This window comes from Ostrinia furnacalis, unplaced genomic scaffold (genome assembly GCF_004193835.3).
Source record: "Ostrinia furnacalis isolate ACB-3 unplaced genomic scaffold, ASM419383v2 OfSCF7340, whole genome shotgun sequence".
NCBI classification, from domain to species: domain Eukaryota; kingdom Metazoa; phylum Arthropoda; class Insecta; order Lepidoptera; family Crambidae; genus Ostrinia; species Ostrinia furnacalis.
The window spans coordinates 173,107-192,771 of NW_021137579.1; the positions used below are offsets into that span (position 1 = coordinate 173,107).

The following is a 19,665-nucleotide window of genomic DNA, read 5'->3' on the forward strand; positions in this document are numbered from 1 at the left end:
CAAATTTCTAGAACGTTCCGAACCCATGATCGATCAAGATACATTACAATGTTATTTTAATATAAACATTGAGGAAAATACTAGAAATAGCTAGAATTTAAATTAAAGAGCCTAAATATTAAGTTTTATAAAAATTTAGTGTTGAATATTTAATTTCATTATACATTTCTTCTATACTAAAAGAATGGAACGTAACGCATTGATCTGTCAAACGGAGACATTCAAAAAGTGAGGTTATTTATTGCTCTGTGTACCAAAACAATGTAATTAATTTTAATAGAAGTTAATCAAAACTCAGTGAATCACTTACAATGACACAATCAAGTGACAAAGGGAATACTGTACACTTTGTAATATGTGACCTTACGGTCCGTTGGAATGTTTGTTTGTGGAAATCGGTAAGTATTCAATCTCGCCCAAAAAAAAAGTGTTACAGTACCCCCTCACCCACCAGAATTTTACGAGGATAACGAGAAAAATTCACGCTGGCCCTCCAGCATCAACCTATCTAACAGAAAACAAACCACCACTATTCACAACAAAGATCAACCTTTCAATCTAAACCCTTAATGTCTTTCACGTGACATTCACTATGTTTACCATTTTCATCTTCCAGCAAGTAAACAAGTTTAGATAACTTTTTAACAATCCTACATTTTTCAAATCTAGGTGCCAGCTTATAAGAAAAATGTTTAGCAGCGTCGCTACGGACATGCGTGCGCCGCCAAACCACATCATCTTCCTCAAACTCGACATCTCTCCGACGCCTATTATAATATTTGGCATTTCGTGAGTGAGATTTCTTTAACTGCTTCTCTACTTCTAGGAATACCTCTTTCAACGCACCCATTCTGTCAACATAGTCCGCACGGGACTCAATAACAAGGTCATCCACATCTTCACTGTCTCCATAGACATTTCCATTAGCAACAGCTTCACGCCCATGTACCAACAGGAAAGGAGTAAAACCAGTGGTATCGTTAACAGCAGTGTTAAGAGAAAATTGAATTTCGCAAAGGTGAGAATCCCAACCACGCTGATCATTACCTACAAGTGCGGCGACAGCTGTGACAATGGTACGGTTATACCGTTCCACTGTGTTCACTTGTGGGCAATAAGTAGGGGTATAGTGTATTTGGGGTATTCTATACTTTTCAAACAAGGCTCTCACGTCACGTCCAATAAACTGTGGCCCATTATCCACGATGACCGTTTGTGGGATCCCGTGTACTAGAAAAACATGATCCTCCAAGCGCTGAGCCACCACTTTACCAGTCGCACGCCGAAGGGGAAAGACCAACACGTATTTCGAAAAACAACACACCACTACAAGGAGATATTCATTTTGTTGTCGAGACCTGGGCAGTGGACCAACTAAATCAATGCTGAGGCACTGGAAGGGTCTACGACAAACCTTAGGGTTTCCAAATAAACCAGGAGTGGTTTGGTTTGGGTGTTTATAAGCTTTACACGTTTCACATTTCGACACGTAGTCTTCTACGTCTTTATACATCCCGGGCCAATAAAAATGGAGACGCAATCGCTTATACGTCTTTTCGACTCCTAAATGAGCACCTAAAGGAGAATCATGATTTTCCGTAATCAGACGTGGTCTATCATTCAATGGTACCACCTCCTTCCAATCGAAATCCCCCGTTAAAGATGATTTACTTTTAGTGTAACGATAAAGCTTACCGTCTATTATTTGGTAATTAGGACAGGTTTGAGGTCTGTCATGACAACGTGAATAAAGATTCTGAAACCAAGGATCCACCATCGCAGTATTCACAACGGACACAGGTACAGTACGGGATAGAGAATCTGGAATCAGATGTTCTCTGCCACGTCGATGCTCTATAATAAAATTATAAGGGGAGAGTCTACAACCCCAGCGCTCTAAACGCCCAGACGGATTTCGCAAATTAAGAAACCATTTCAAGCTTGCGTGATCCGTAATAATTCTAAAAGGTTTATGACCTTCCAAGTAAGGTCGAAAATGTTCCACTACTTGCACCACGGCTAACGCTTCTCTTTCCGTAGCGGAGTAATTACGCTCCTGTCGAGTTAAAGAACGACTATAATACGCAATAGGATGCTCTTCACCATCAAAAATCTGCGTTAACATTCCCCCAATACCAACATCAGACGCATCTGTGTGTACAACAAAAGGAAGGGAAAAATCTGGACAGGCTAATACGGGTGCTGAAGTCAAGGCGCTTTTCAACTGTAAAAACGCCTGCTCAGCCTCAGGAGACCAAACAAAAGGGGGTCTGTTCTTCCGCGTAGAGGTCAAGGCATTTAAGGGAGCAGCGATTGTACTGAAACCACGGATGAATCGCCTATAATACGACGCCGTACCAAGAAATCTTTTAACATCTTTAGGGCAAGTGGGGATCGGGAAATTCGTGATAGCTTTAATTTTATCTGGATCCGTTCTCAACCCCAACTCATCTACAACATAACCCAAATACTTCAACTGTCGGCGAAACAGACAACACTTAGACAAATTCACCGTCAGGTTTGCTGAACGCAAACGCTCAAAAACTTCACGCAGGAGCTCTATGTGCTCCTCAAAGGTCTTGCTAACCACGACCACGTCATCTAAATAAATAAATACACGCCCCCCAAATTCAGGACCAAACAATTTATCCATCAGCCGCTGCTGAGTAGCTGGTGCTGAAGTCAAACCAAAGCACATAACTTTAAATTGAAATAAGCCACGCGACGGCACGGTAAACGCGGTTTTCTCCTTGGAAGAAGAAGTGAGGGGAATTTGCCAAAAAGCGGCCTTCAGGTCTATAGAAGAAAGAAAGCGAGAGTCTCGAAGCTGGTCTAGAATATTATTGATGTAAGGAAGTGGGTAGGCATCATGTTTCGACACTTCATTAAGCTTCCGGCTATCCAGACAAAAACGCATTTCCCCATTAGCCTTGGGAGCCATGGTGATGGGGTTATTCCATGGGCTACAACTCGGCTCGACAACATCCATCTCGATCATTTCATCCAATTGACGGTTCAACTCACGAAGTTTATCGGGTGACATGACATAATACCGCTGCTTAATAGGAGGAGCATCACCAGTATCGATGTGATGGGAAATCAGGTGAGTTCTACCCAACCCTTTCTTCTCAGCCGAAATATCCTCAAACATCTTACATACATCACCAGCCAACCTCCTCTGTTCTTCTGTTAAGACATCAAAAGGATGAATACGATTAACCTGAGACACGACTGCTTCAGCAGGTCTTCGAAAGACAATTAAATTCTTCCGATCTGTAAGCCGCAAAACATCAGGCGCGATCTGGAAAGCCTTCCAGAAGTTTATACCAAACAATAAAGACGACGAGACTCCCGGAACAACATGAAACTTAATAACCCTTGAAACATCATTCACTACGACAGGTAAAAACATATATCCAACTGTAGGGGAAGTTGAACCATTCGCCGTTACCACAGCATCAGTCGAATCCGATTTATACAACTCACCCAGGTGAGAAAAATAATTCACAGCAGAACCACCGATAATAGAAATTTCTGCCCCAGAATCTAGTAACCCAGAATATGGAACACCACCAATTTTAACATTTAAATAAGGACGCGCGTCCTGGCAATCATTTGGTCGAACCATCGAGACATTAGCTTTGTAATTTTTTGAAAATACACGCACGTAATCACACCAAGCACGCCACTCTTCAACCGGTGTAATATCGAAACGACGGTTCGACTTTACGCGTTTTTTGACTCTGGTGTAGAATCCTTCTTACGCCCACATTTCGGACAATTTACCGCCGTCACGCCCTTCTCACCACATCGGTAGCAAATAATTACACGAGGAGCATTACAATCGAGGAGAGTATGGTCATGTACGCGGCAACGCACACAAAATTTCTCAACGCTCGGATTTTTAACCACAGCCTCGCACCTTGGACGAGCAGACTTACCTTTGTAGGCCAGGTCAGGGGCGACAGCATTCTGTACACCGCGCGGGGGTTCGGTGAAGGATTCTGCCCTCTGTTTCGCCGCTTCCAACTGCCTACAATGCCTCTTCAAGTCGGCCCACGATTTTATTTCTACATTGACCAAAGGAATGGAGTAAGATGGCCTAATGTTGAACTTGACCAAGCTCAACTTCTCTTCATCGTCTAAAGGTTTACGCAACCTCGAAAAATAATTTTGCATCAGGCTTAGATAACTACAAATAGATTCGTCGGGACCTTGGGTCCTCGAACGAATCTCCTGCAACAAACGATGATCATAGTCGTAGGGCAAATACTCTTCCAGCAACGACGCCTTTAAATCCTCCCAACTATTTAGTTGGTCACGAGTACCTCGGTACCAAAATAGAGCCTCATCTGTGAATAATTCGGCCGCTGAATTGAATAATCTTTCTTTTGCAATATTACGAGATTTACATAATTCTTCAATCCTAACAATGAAATCCTGCACACTATCCTTCCCGTTATATTTTAAATTTAGAGAGTGAACATACGAAGCACGATCACAAGACACTACAGATTTGTTTTTCAATGACTCATCCACGGCCGAACCAGAGGCTTTAGACACATCTTCCTCTGCAGGTTGGAAATCATAACTACTAACGAATGTGTGCGTCATACGGTCGATCCGTTTTAAAAGTGGGATGAGACGCTCCTCCAACTGTTCCCTCAAAGTCCTATCACTCTCCTCTTTAGCTTCAACACGGCTTAACCTATGTATAAAACCCACGGTTTCCTAAAGTCTGCACTCTATTTAGCTTTTTGAGTAATAGGGGCTTCCTATTACACAGCTCCTCAAGCTCGTCTAATTTGGAGGAAATAGTTCTCAGCTCGGCCAGCGCATCTCCCTCGAACTCACTCACCTCATCGCTAGGTATATCCTGAGCCAATTGTCTAATCTGTGCGCGCAACAGCTCTACCGTTTTCTCAGGCACAGCATCTCGTATGGCAACCTCGTAAACCAATTCGTCTTTGTTTAAAATGTTAAACCGGATAGGGCGTTCCTCCCTCATATCGACTTATCAAAATAATAATTTTAGCAAAAAGTAAAGTAAGTTACAATATTCGGCTTATTGTGATATTCGTTACACACTACAGTATGGTTATACTTATTATAAAATTATAACAATAAGAAAGAAAACTTAAGATGACCAACCAATCCGTCACTGAGCAATAGACCAGTGCCGGGGAGAATCTCCACGGACCCAACAACGTCCCTGTTCGGGCGCCATGTAAATATTAAAATTTGCCGGAGCAAAATAAAAAATAAATATTTAAATTGACAACAATTTAATTGTGGTTTAGACACAAAAATTTAAAAGAAAAAAAGGGGATGGGTCGTTGGGCCGTTTGGTTGGTACAGATTAAAAATACTTAAGATTACGGGATTAGCGCGCTAGTCACCACCACTCGGCTCAACCCCCTCCGCACCCGTCGGGCGCAGCAAGCGTCTGGCACTGCGGGACAGCCGGTGCCAAACACCTCCTTCAACGGAGGAAAAATCCAAAATCCAAAATAAAGCAGGACACAGCGCAGAGCTCGCCACCGAGCACTGCCCAACCAAAATCTTCAGTAAAAGAACTCAGCACGTGGCAGTGAGTCCGCAAAATCACGGGGCTTTCGGAGTTATTCCGAAATTCCTTTTTTACGTAGAGGATGAAATGCGTGCCCTGCCCGTTTATCAGGGAACGGCACGGTTCAGACCTCTTGGAATTCGGGACACTATCACACCACGTACAACAGAACTTCCGTTCGCGATCACCGCCAACCAAGCAAAAAGGCAGGACCCTCCAAAAAGCGCCGGTCATCACCCGTGACTCAGATGTTCGTTCGAAAACTTGTCACTCCAACAAATCACAATATCAAGCAGTATTGTATAATTTTTTTTCTTTACTTTCAATAAATGCTACTTGTGTTAACCAGCCTCTTANATTGGGGATTCGAAACTATCGTGATACCTACTTACCTAGTTACTATCTATCTAGTAGGTAGATCTGTTTACAAAGACTGGTTATGAAATAAGTCTAAATCACGCTTTTTGATGAAGTTTAGGAACTTAAAACTATGCGAATAATATCTTTGAAGCCATATACTTAACTGGTTCATTCGGTGCTATTTTTTCATTTATTTAAATGACACAACATTTATAATGCCGGTGAAAATATGCACTCCTTAGTTAAATCTTTTTCAGGGCCCGCTCAAGCGAACTAAGCGTCCGCCTGGGCTCCTCATGGAAGACGCATGGTGGCGAGATGTATGACGTCAAAGAGTGCTTCGTGCACCCGCGCTACATCAGCAAGACCAAGATCAACGACGTGGGGTTGGTGCGGCTGTACTCGCCGCTCCGCTTCTCCGAGAAGGTGCTGCCGATCAAGCTGGTAGCGAGGGAAGCGAGGCTGCTGGCTGATGTGCCTGCTATTGTTTCTGGATGGGGCAAGTTGAAGGTAATTTCAAGCCTGAAAAAAGTGAGAAGGTCTTACATTAATACGATCCCTTGTATTTTTGTGTGAGCTGTAAATACCTACCATCCAAGCTTTACGAGGATTCAAAGATAGGCAGCTCCATCAAACCCTCCGAAGTAGAGAGTCATCTTCCCTTTTACAATTACCTAGGACATACTTAAGTAAACCTAGGTAGTAAAATCTTTAGCTGCTCGATTAAGTAGGTTTTCACGCTGACTGTTTTAAAATAATCAGTGGACTATACGAAATTGTATCTTTTCTTTATTTCTATCAGGAGGGGGGTCCAAGCGCGACGTACCTCCAGTCGTCCACCATCAAGACAGTAGCCATGAAGCTGTGCAAGCACTCGGGGCTGGACCGCAAGGCCATCGACCCTCCCTCCATGTTCTGTGCCGGCTCCTTCACGCAGCCTTCGCCCGACGCTTGCCAGGTAAGTAAATCTTTTAGACATTGTGGGTTAAGAGTAAGACGATGGGAATCGCTGGTGATTTTTTAACGAGAGGAACATAGGCCGCGAAGGTTGTAGATGGTGACATTTTGTTTACGTGACTTGAAGATATTTTAGGTAACTGCGACACGCGCCCGCTGTGACTATTTTTATTTTGGACCGCTTGTCTAGAACATACCTACCACTTACTTAGAAGTCTTGAAGATAAGAAAGTAGATGGTGGGCGAAGCACGTGCCTCGTAGAATGATAGCCATTAGGGCAGAAAGTTCTCGAGTGGCTATCACGGACCAGAGGCCTCCCAGTAAATGGCCCATTGACCTGTCTTGTGCAGTGCATGAATACTCCTGGATGCAAGTGGCGAAGGACCGACTGCTATGCGAACCCTTAGGGGAATCCTTTATCCAGCAATGGACGTCTGTCGGCTTAGAATTTGAATGCCTTGTACAGGGTACGAATACTCCTGGATGCAAGCGGCAAAGGAGTCCGCAGGACCGACTGCTATGCGAAACCTTGGGGAATTCCCTAATCCAGCAATGGAAGTCTGCCGATTGAGAATTTGAACCATTTTTACCAGGGTGACAGCGGCGGGCCGATAGTAAGCGACGGCGTGCTGATCGGCGTGGTGTCTTGGGGCCTTGGCTGCGCGCGCGGGAACTTTCCCGGCGTTTATACGCGTCTCTCGCACCACATAATCTGGGACTGGGTGCATCAACACATCACTAGGAAGCCCGACACATGACGAAGGCTTTATTGCAATTGGGTAATATGCATTTTCGAGAACGACATAATATGTTTGAACACTATTAGGCGTGTTTCTGATGAATAACAGAATCTTAATTTGCTTACAGTGCCCTTTTCGAAATTGCATATTCATTCGTTAGTTGTGTAGTATTTATGTGTGTTTGTGCAGAGCATTTAAAACTACGATAAATAAAGTATTTTCATGTGGAGCTTACTCTCTTCTCCCATGTTCGAGATTTTCCAGCTGTTGCGAGAGGATTTATATGACCAACACCTAAGAGCATCAGCAAATAACAAAAATAAATCTGACCAGTTTCAGGGTTCAAACTCATGCATTACCAACACTGTAGCCACTGGACCATTAGGAAGATGATCTAATTCACCATCACCAGTTTTAAGGGGCCGTTCAAGTATTACGTAAGCAGATTTCTTACCATTTTTTACCCCCCCGCCCCCCTTGTCATCAAAAGTAAGCAAAGCACTTACCCCCTCCCCCTATGCTTACGTAAACATTTTTAGTTATAAATGTTTTTTATATTGTCATTTTTAAAATAGGAAAATTCATGAAAATATTAGGTTTAACTGATACACATAGAGGACAAAAAAATATAATCAGAAATAAAGAACATAAAAAACATAATTGCATCAATTATGCATCAACATAAACACAAATGATAACTTTCAATGCTTACAATACGTTTAGTATCCAAACAAAACACGCGCGCGGGAGGCCGGCCTCGCGTATAATAATATGCGGACTACGACTGTCAAATTTCAATGGGCATTGGGCAGTGTCTGCACGAGAGTTAATTATTAGACAAGTGAATAGCGAACGGTAATTTCCCTAATATGCGGTAATTCCCCTAATCAGTTCTCAAAGCGAGTGCCTACGCATATGTATTATTTGCGGGAATCCCCGAAAAAACGTAAATAACTAACGATGACGTAATCATCATCTAGACCCCCCTACCCTCCATGTCATCCAAAATAAGCAAAGCAGAGACCCCCCCACCCCCCCTTGGTGCTTACGTAATACTTGAACGGCCCCTAAATACAAAAAACTACATTCAGTTATTCAGCTTCATAATGACTTCATTATAGGTATTAAAGTCATCCGTCTGACCCATTTCAATAATAAAACACTTTACATACCAATAGAAATTACCATTTTATTCCAAGTAATGAAAATAATAACTTTAAATTATCTAGATAATAATACATTAATCCCAAAGAAGTTTTATTATTCTCAAAAGAATAATAACAACATTATAACGTATGCATAATAGAAAAAAAAACAAAAATAACTGTATAAATAAAATAATAATAAAAAGATTATAAATAAGACAAATAATCTACAAAACTACAACAATCAATAAATTACCCTGTGAATGATAAATATTCAGGTAAATAAAAAGTATGTGATTTAACTATAAGTTTGTCTAGCTACTTTTAAATTCACTACTAACTATTGTGTATTAAACAATAACAAAAGCTCATACAGTTTGAATAATATCATCTAAAATTAATCTTTTTCTTTTTAATTTTCAACATAAGTAATGGTATGTATTTAAGAAACCCATTATGTAGGTATTTTATTACAAGATTACAACCCTAGTCCAGTTGTATGTAACAAACATTACACAACATTTACAATCGTCAATTGGTCTACAAGTGCCCATAAAAATAAATTATTGTACTTAATAAAATATAAAAATAACCTATACATCACTTACCTTCATGGCATTTACAACTTTATTCACAAAATCAACAAAATTCCTACCTAATCATGATCTTACATATTCACAATCACAACACTGGAAAATAAAATAATTATTATCTACACTTAACAGATTGACCTAAAATAATATAACAATAATATAATTAAAGCTAGTAACTAAGCCGAGTAACATTAGAACCTCATTCATCTAAAAACAATTTTGAGTGTAAGTAAACCAAAGTCATTTTGTAATACGTAATTAACATAAATAAGAGTCAATTATTGTTTCAATTTCAGATGGCTTGGTGTGAGTTTACATGAAACTTCGACCACTAGCGAGCGCGTCAAAAAGTATCCGCTAGGGTCGCTGTAGGTACAACATTCATGTCATTTTTTTACGCAGTCACTAGTAAAAACATTTGATGTAAACTCACATTAACCTACTCTTAGAGTAGGCGCACACCGTTGATTTTTAGTTGGCCGATAGTTGTGCCCGATTTTAAATTGTATGAAAAATCGGCCAAATCGAATCGGCGTAGTGTGTACTCCCATACATGCCCATACTGATCAATGTCTATGGATAATCACAAAAAGATACGTATTTTTTTCGCGGAGCGACGATCGACCTATCTCACCTCCCCAATGGTCGAAGCGCGACTGACGTTAACCGAATAGAATGCTGTGATTGGTTTCTGGTGTTCGGTTTAACGGCAATTTTGTATTATTACTCAAAATTTTAGGTACCTAAAATCGTGTGACCAACGTATTTCGCTTTCTCAATTCTAAATAATTATAAGAAGATATTTTTTTTGACTGTTGTGTGGAAAGTATATTTAATTACGATGATTTTAGTATATGATACACACAAATTGAATAAAAATTGTGAATGCAGTACCCAAATGTTTCATTGCAACCGAAGGTGTGACACGATGAGAACGCGAAAAATGACCCCGTTTTTTATCGTTTCATGTGATTTTTTCGTATTATTTTTGCTTCTATTACGATAAAATTTATTTTGTATGTAGCTAAATAGATATTTTATCATCTGATTTCAAAGTTATTGTTCTAACTTATACCGTTTAAGAACTATTACTGTGTGACCATCAAATTTGAGTGTAAATGAGAAGTACCCAAATGCAGTTGGAATCCGATATCTAGCTAGACAATAGCTTTCAATGTAGCGATTATTAATTTGGAATTGTATAACTACTGAAACTACCAGTTTCATACTTTTATTTTTATTTCATTGAGAGCATTAAGTATTCTTTTTTATAAGATTTTATGCTTTCGCGTTCCATTTCTATGTAAGCATTATTCTTTTTGTAATTAATCTTATGGCATTTAGAATTTACTATTTTTTGTATAATATGGTTATTATGTTACCCTAAACTACATAAAAAGCCTTTAATTAAAAAGAGTTAATTGTATTAAAAGGGCCTAGTTAAAGAAAAAAGAAAAGAGTTATTTTAGTCTCGCAAGCATCTTTTCTTATTTTTTAACTAGGCCCTAGCTAAAGGCGAAATTAATAGCAATTATTGTAATTTTTTGAGCAGGCAAATTAATTTACAAAAGTCGCGTAGGTATAGCCAGTCAGGCTTTCTACACGTTCTTACATTGTGTCCGACGCCCATCCATTCTAATTGTACGTTATAATAACAGGCCTTCTCCCCATGTGCGAGGTTTATTCGATATTTTCAGCCAATTATAACACTTGGCAATAAGCTTCGAGTCAACATCATTATTAAGGTTTATAAAGTATGATAACCTCACGGGAACGGACCCGATCATTATACCTTGTAGGTTATTTTTCGTAATACCCAATTGAATTGAGCTTAACATGACAATTCACGAGTAGCTTTCTCTGTGTGGCAATAAAGGATGGCAATAATTGTAAAATACAGGCGACGATAGCCCTTAATAGTGTCGGTATTAAGAGATCAGAGTCATAGTAGAATCAATGGCAGAGTCGAGAATGCTAGTTTGATCCGTCGTAAAAAGGTTAGGTACTTAAGTTAATTTACCTCGTTATAGTAAAAAAATACGAAAGCCAAAATCGATTTGGTTAAAAATCTCATTATCGTTAGATTCTTTACAAAAACGTAAATCATATTAGAACCTATTTACTATACAGATAATAGCTAGAGAGAAAAAAAAAGATATCTAGCGTGTCAAGGCTATAGTTCAATTCATAAGAAAAAAATACTCGAGTTTTAATTATAAGAACGAACAAAAGATCCGAAGATTCATTAAATTCTAAATGTAACGGATAGGATGGATGATATTGCATATTTTTATCAAGTTGCTCAATTCTCGGAACGAATTCCACACCATAAATCACTGGAAATATTGAGAATTTGAGACACTCTTAGTTTTAAAGCTGGCGTCCACAGCCGAAATGTAAAGCGTTGTTATCAAACAAAAATATTGAATTGATACGTTCAAGAGCAATTAGTTGGTCATGCTTCATAAAAACGAGGAGAGGTTAAATGGTCCATCGAAAGTCAAAAATGGAACATTTTCGACTATGTAGCAATCAAACTTTTGAATGTCAGCAGTACGAAACATACGCTATTTAGGGGCTGCGAAAACGTAGAAACTTTTTGTTACCGACGCAACGCGGGATTACCACGAAACCGATTCGTTGTATGACGTCTAGTTGAAACAACTGTGTGCTTACCACGAGTTAACGTTAGGTGTGCTCGTTAGCGACTACGTAAAAAAATGACATTAAATGTATGACATATTGTGCAGCGCCCCTAGTGGCTACTTTCAAGAAATAAAATCTTCATAGAATTTTTTGACGTACTCTCTAGCGAGCTCGCCTAACGAAAACTCATGGTAAGCACACTGGACCTCGATTGCTTTAATTTGTAAAATGTCTCCAATTCATTTGCATTTCATTCTCAGTCGCACTCTATTTTCATTCCAGCTGATGTGCAATTCTGTATCGCGGTTATCGACAAACAAAGACGAAACAACGGATATGCACTTTCCATTAAAAGTCCGAACACCTTATTTTTAAACTAAAATTATTAAAACATAGCCAATGTTCGTGAAGCGTTTGAGATAAAGTTGCTTTATGCCAGCTTTTACGCAAAGGCGCAGTACGCTCAATAGGTAGCTGATTTTCGTTCGTCGTCCAGTTGCATTGCAGCTAAATTTTTTTACCGCAATCGGGGCCCTGGACACAACAAGTATCTACCTACGTCTGCACAGGGTATGGCTGGTTTGTGATTATGAGAATTTTACCTCTGGATTATTTTATTTCACATCAGACACAAAAGTGTCTACGTTTGCGCAGATCTTTAGACACTCGAAGGTTAGTACCTTTATTAGTGTTGATACAGAATTTCACGTTAGTGGCTGAGGCTTATTAGTTTTGATGTTTACAATTGTTGTGTATTTAACACAGTTTAACGAGTATTTAGCAAAGAGATAAGCACTTTGATAACACCGGGAGCGGAATGAGGTGTTAGTAAACCTTATTTATAAGTTGTATGTATGTAGTTGTATGTATAGTGTGGGTTGGTATGGCAACACTCACGCTGTTTATCAAAGGCTTAAAATGTAATTGAAATAGGTACTACAAACGAGTATGTAGTACCTAGGTATTTCAATTTCAATTTAAGTATCTTTAGTGAAGATACAGCTTATGCCGGCGGCTTCGAACAGCTAAGTATAAGATAAAGTTTCATAAAAATCTGTTCAGTATTTTTTGCGTGAAGGAGTCAATAAAAATCATCCATCTATCCATTTTCATTAACTTTCGCGTTTATAATTTCAGTATAGACTTTAAATGAAAGCAAAGGGATCTTAAGGCTACTTACCCAACTAGCAAAAATATGATAATAGATCATGTCTTATCACTAAGTCTAAGTAGTGATAATAAAGTCGTATATTAGTGACGTTTAATATCTTTACCCTTAATGTATACATAGTTTTATATGAAACAATGCTAATATCTACACAAACTGTAACAATTCTCCAGCCCGCTTGAGTACTCGCTTGTTAATTAGCTAATTACAGGAACAATACAGAAAAGCGTCGTAAGTGACGACACTTTGTTATTTGTTTGCGTACGAGACGCGTGAAATTTATATACCTACTCACTTTACCTAATTATCCATTGTTTTCCATTAGTAGTGAAGAAAATGGTATATAATTTTGGGTAAAATGTGAAAATTTATAGAAGGATTACTCGTGTAAACTTTCATGACTTTGACGTTTAGAATTTCATTAGATTTTTAACGATGTCGAATGAATATTTTAGGGTCTATAATGAATGTCATAAAAATGATTTATCGTACCAATTAGACGGTATAAAGTTCTTTTACATGGAATATTACAGTGATACCCAAAACAAAAAGGATTGTATCTACTGCTCAAATACAACAAACAAGACATTATTCAAATTCTCATAAAATTGGTCTTCAAATAAAGATGATTCAAAGGTGAGATATCTTAACCTCGGAAAAGGGGAAAAATCAGGAAATCTTAATGTTCAACATCCATTCACCCTGAGGGCCTCCAATTTACAAGACAGATGTTATCGCGAGTCGCAACCTACTTGAAAAACGCCTCGAAACAGTATCCTTGTTCAAGAACGATTTTTGTAAAGCTTCAAGAAGACTGAACTTTTTAAATAACTATAAGTAAAAGGTCCAGTGGCGACCACTGGCCGGAAGACGTAATACGAGCAGGCCTCCCACTAGGTGGACCGACGATTTGATGAAATCCTTGGGGGAGGCTTTTGTCCAGCAGCGGACGTCATCAGGCAAACAAACGAATGAAAAATTAAAAAAAAACTAAAACTGCTTTTCTAGGAATATAAATGTATAGGGTTATTCTGGAATTTCATTAAACTCACCTCTGCTATGCCAACCCTAGGGATCTAAGAATTTGGTTGTAAGGCCGCGTTCACAAACAAGCGAAACTCGGTGCGGAGTTCAAAGCGGAACTGAGACTCCTTTGAAACATTCCAATTGCGATTCACATGCGAATCTGTATTAATGGAAATAGGGCTACGTCTGTCATAAATAATTATTTTGGAATAAAGTAATCGTTTGGGTAATTTGGTGCATAATGGAATTGTTAAGCTTAACAAACACTTATCCAAAACGAGAAAATGTTGTGCAGAAAATACCTGAAAGGTTTTCAGCAACTGGATATTGAATAAATATCGTTCTATGTAACTAACTTAAATGGTTTTATTATGAAAAAAAAAAACTGCGTCACTACAGTACCTACTTAGTACAGTATAAGGACTACGAGAGTTATTCGTGTTCACTGCTTAGGGTACTGAAAGATTACGTCACATCTTTCAGTACACAGAATAATCTCAGATTAAATTTATTCTTATGAGTAGTTTACCATTCATAAAATATCATGCCGGTGAACGCTGATTGCTTCATGAGATTGATTTTTGCTCCAAGACCTGATAGCGCCTCGTTGGTGAATAAATATGCGTCGACGCAATGCCAGAGAGAATAAGCTGTCAGTCACATGAGAATATTCATTACACGGCTCTATAAGTAATCTAATATGCATTAAACCGTTTAGGGTGGATTCGACCAAACAAGACGAAATATTAATCTCAGAATAAATCGGCAGTTTTGACATATTTCCCATACTGAAACTGTCAATGTGCCAGTTATACCAGGAGTTATTCTCGGATAAGTGTGGTCGAATTGGGCCTTAGTTAGGTACGGTATTTGTTTGTATGTTGTTATTATAATACCTATGTTTTTAAAGGAATCTCGGGGGTCTCATTTTAGAAAACTTATCGGCGATTGTCATAGGCTTATCATAAAAGCTTTTTATTCAGATTATGAGCAGTTCTTGAAAGAAGCCGTTAGGTGCGCTGTACAATCTGTCTTAACATTTTAATTTTTTTTACGCAGTCGCTAGCAAGCACACCCAACGTAAACGTCTATTTATAACACTTTGATCACCTGGATTTGATCACGTAGGTAATCAAGGTGGACTTCTTATCCATGGGTGATCATGGGTGTCGCTTTGAGTCCACTTTGATCACCTGGGTGATCAAATCCAGATGATCAAAGTGGAATACACCAACGTAAACTCATGGTAAGGACACAGAACTCACAAAATCACGCTCCTTTGGCCTCACCCTTACGCAGTCATGTGTGTAAACCCTGAGGCTAAGATTGTGCATATTTCATGAATGAACGGCTAAGGACCGCAGGCTGACCAAATGTGCTATGCAAATTGTATCCTAGAATTATTGAGCACCTACCTTCCTTTATACGCCTGTTGGCATTTCTTGAAACATTCATAAATATGCAAGAGGTTCTTGAGTATTGGGATTGTTTGTAATAATGATTTATAATATTAGTAAACATGCAAGATTCATGGGTCAGTATTAAGTCTTTTAATAATGTTGTTACCGGAACGCATCTGATGCTCATTTGGCTAGAAAGGATTTAAGGTGCGTATTATAAACAAAACTACCATCACCATCCTAGACTGCATCTCACTTAACACCAGGTGCGATTGCGGTCAAATACCTGCCTTGGCTAGCATAAAAAAATTTATTAAAAAACGGTTCTACATATTTTAAGCATAATATGTACGATTAGATTAAGGTTTTATTTGGTTGATTTTAAATATTTAGACTAATCTTGGAACACAATCTTTGACTGATAGAACTTGTTTTGTAATTGAGACCTGAGTGAAGATACACTCATACGATGTCTCTTTACATAAGTATGATGAATAACTTCCTACTTAGCTTGTGTCATTTTAGTTTGAGTAGATCAATTTAAGCTACAAATATTTACCAAAAGCTCTCTTTTCTTCAGCCATATTTATTTAGACAAACTTGAAAGAGCTTAGGTGTGTACCTACGTAAGTTTTCTAAAGAGTACGATGTCCTGAATGAGAATAAAGCATAAGATAATTTAACATACTATATTTGCATAACCTATACAACATTTACTCGTAACATTGTGAAATTTACTTTGGTGTAATGTAAGTAAATATTTTTTAGCTCCGCTTGCGTTTGTCATATAGCACACTTTACTGGGAAACTACTTCTGGATGGTACATTATGGAGTCTTCATCCGAGGACCTGGATTTGATTCTCAAGTAGAACACAAAAACCATTTGACTCTTTCCAAAAAAGCTGACTAAAGGACATGACTTGATGATATCATGATGATGATTTTCGTTACGTGACGACAGTCATTTCGGCAAATAATAAAAAATATAGGTTCATATCATACAGAATAAATATGAGTGTATTAGCTATAATTGTTATTCATTTGTTTTGTTTAGCCAGGTATTTTGAATTGGTCCCCTCGTGACGTCACCACTCGGCAAATACAATCGGCATTCGGCGATTACGCGTATAACTGATACAGGCTAACGATATTATTTGGGATTGTCCACGTACTATAATAATAATGTTATTATAGTACCACAGTAGAGGTAAGGGGTCGCTAACCTTTAAATGGAAAGGACAATAGTAACAATTCCCGAAAAATTCCGGACTCTAAAAGGTCACAAAAATACATAATTCCGGTGATTTTAATAAATGCTAACAGCGAATTTTGTGATCACGGCTGCAGCATCGCAGCCGAAACGTCAAGCCGTGAGTACATAATGTAACTCATTAATAAACGTCGCGTTAAGACCCGTGTCTTACTATTTTACATAATATCCTTCTCAAATGTATCCCAGATAGAAACATCAAAGAAACAATGTTAAACCGAGTACACTTTCTTGTAATAAAAAAATAATGTAATATATTTTTTACGTAATAAAATTTAATAACTTAGAATTTCATGGAATAGCAGTCTTGGTCTAGCCCACAGAACATAGTCTTTCTATGTTCTGTGGTCTAGCCTTTGTGATTTGTTGTGACTAAGTAGATTTTTTAGGGTTGCTACACACAACCGTCCGGCATTAATCGGCACAAAAAGTCATTAAAATCGATTAATATGTAGATGAATGTTTGAAAAAGAAGCAGCTCGGCTTTCCCGCATATAGGTACACACTAACCCCTGAAGCTAAACAAGGGTAATAATTGCTTCTGATCGGGTTTGTCTGTCAACAAATACTGTCGAGGTGACAAAGACAATGAAAGCGTATGACTCTAGCGCGAAAGACATTTGCGCGAAAAATACAAGCGTGAAAAGCCATTAGCGCGTGTGGACACTTGCGCGAAAAGCCATGTCTTTCGCAAGTACCAGAACCCAAAGCCGGCCAGCTTATGTGTGTACCAACCCTAACTAATAGCACGTAAATAAGTCTCTTAATCTCTTGGAATAATTACTTTATAGCAAAGAGTGCTTAGTGCATTGCTCTAGCCGTTTTCGAAGAAACGAATAAATTGCCCCAACCGATCTAGCCCCTGAGTAATTAGGCCATAATGACCACCTAAGACGGTATATGGACTAATTTTGATGACATAGGGATGTGATGGACAAACCGTAAACATCTAATATTAGAAGTCTAATGACTGTTTGCTGTTAGGTAGCTAAACAGGCTAAACGACGATTTTAATTTTTAAACAACATAATAAGTATAAATCATTATTATCACATGCGTCACATCTATCAACATTTGCCACTATCGAGATTCGAACAATTATGTAACAGTTGTTAAAATTTTATATTTTTATGGATAATCTTGGATTAAAAACTCAAACTTGAGACTTATACCATTTTCATCTTCAACCCTCAAAGGTTATTCGAATAATATGCATTTTCTTCTAACTTTCTGCACGGTCGTCGTTATCATATTGTTATCTTTCTTCGCTTCAAACTTGTCCTGAAGGGTACGTGGGGGTTGTTAAACTTATTAAACACATTTAGGTCCAGGCCACACTGTACCGAGTGTCGGAGATTGGTTCACCTTTGGTGACAGATGTTTTATGATTTGCATAATTTGTACACAGTGTGATTTATTCCTACTAAATGTCACCAGAGGCGTAGGTACCTAATAAAGAAAATTTATTAAGCAAACCTTTTTTAGAATAAGTTACATAAAATTGGATGTAGTACATTTCGAAACAACCTTGCTGAACTCGAGATGTGATCCGAAACTAATACTTGAAACAAATGCTTTGTCAGTTATATTCTCACAAGCATTCCCGAATATTCAAGATTTACTCAGGTATTGGGAACGTATTCCTGATACCTGAGGAATATTACCAGGAACCATGTAAATCTTAAGCTAAGTAATTTTTATTTATTTATTTAAGGACAACCAACAAAACATACACCATACCTACATTCACAGTTTCCTTATAATTAAATTAAGCTAAGGTGTTGCCTTAATTAAAGGTTGCCATGACATGCACCGAATGTTGGATAACAATAACGTTGCCAAAGTGACAGAATGCAAAACAATAAATTATTAACTAACCGTCGGAGTATACAATTCAGAAATTTGTTTTTTGAATTTACGTAGCGAAGATGACATATCAACGCTGGCCCCGGATGAACGTGACAGGTTGCTAAATTGTGACTGAATCCTGTTAATAGAGGAGAAATGACCCATATTTGTTCTAAAACCATTTGCTATAAACGGCAGATTTTATGTATATTATAATAATGGATTTCCCCAAAGTAATCTATACTTATAATAAATCTGTAGAGAGGTCAATTCTGTACATGAAATATATTTTCAAAATAACTATCAGGGGGTGATTAGTGATCGATACTGATGCCAAAAATGCAATCAGTAAAATTTTTGTCTGTCTGTCTGTCTGTCTGTCTGTCTGTCTGTCTGTCTGTCTGTATGTTCCTTATAGAAACAAAAACTACTCGACGGATTTTAACGAAACTTGGTACAATTATTCTTCATACTCCTGGGCAGGTTATAGGATACTTAGGAATTCCCACGGGAACGGGCATTAGCGGGAAAATCCTATTGTATGAAAAATCTAAACCGCTTAAGTTAGACGCTTGAAATTTGGCAAGCAGGTACCTTAGTAAACTTAAAGCTTAGTTATAACAGGATATTGCAAAATTCCTACGGGAACGGGAATTAGCGAGAAAAAACATTTGTATGAAAAAATCTAAGCCACGTAAGATAGACGCTTGAAATTTGGCATGCAGGTACCTTAGTAAACTTAAAGCTTAGTCACAACAGGATATTGCGAAATTCCAACGGGAACGGGAGTTAGCGGGAAAAAACATTTGTATGAAAAAATCTAAACCGCGTAAGATAGATGAAGGGGGTAAAACGGGATCCACGCGTACGAAGTCGCGGGCGGCCGCTAGTTAAATTAAAATAAGAGCAATGTCGGTCCACCTAATGTCAGTCACAGGAGG

General features: G+C 38.4%; 1 protein-coding gene across 1 annotated transcript; it reads left to right on the plus strand.

The window, feature by feature from the left end:
- The first annotated feature begins 3,091 nt into the window (after positions 1 to 3,091).
- LOC114364003 (trypsin alpha-3-like) lies at positions 3,092 to 7,702 on the plus strand. Its single transcript, XM_028319979.1, has 5 exons — positions 3,092 to 3,103; positions 3,950 to 4,037; positions 6,183 to 6,439; positions 6,732 to 6,887; positions 7,481 to 7,702. Exons 1-5 carry the CDS (start codon positions 3,092 to 3,094, stop codon positions 7,643 to 7,645), a joined length of 678 nt encoding a protein of 225 aa, XP_028175780.1. The 3' UTR covers positions 7,646 to 7,702.
- Positions 7,703 to 19,665: the final 11,963 nt, after the last annotated feature.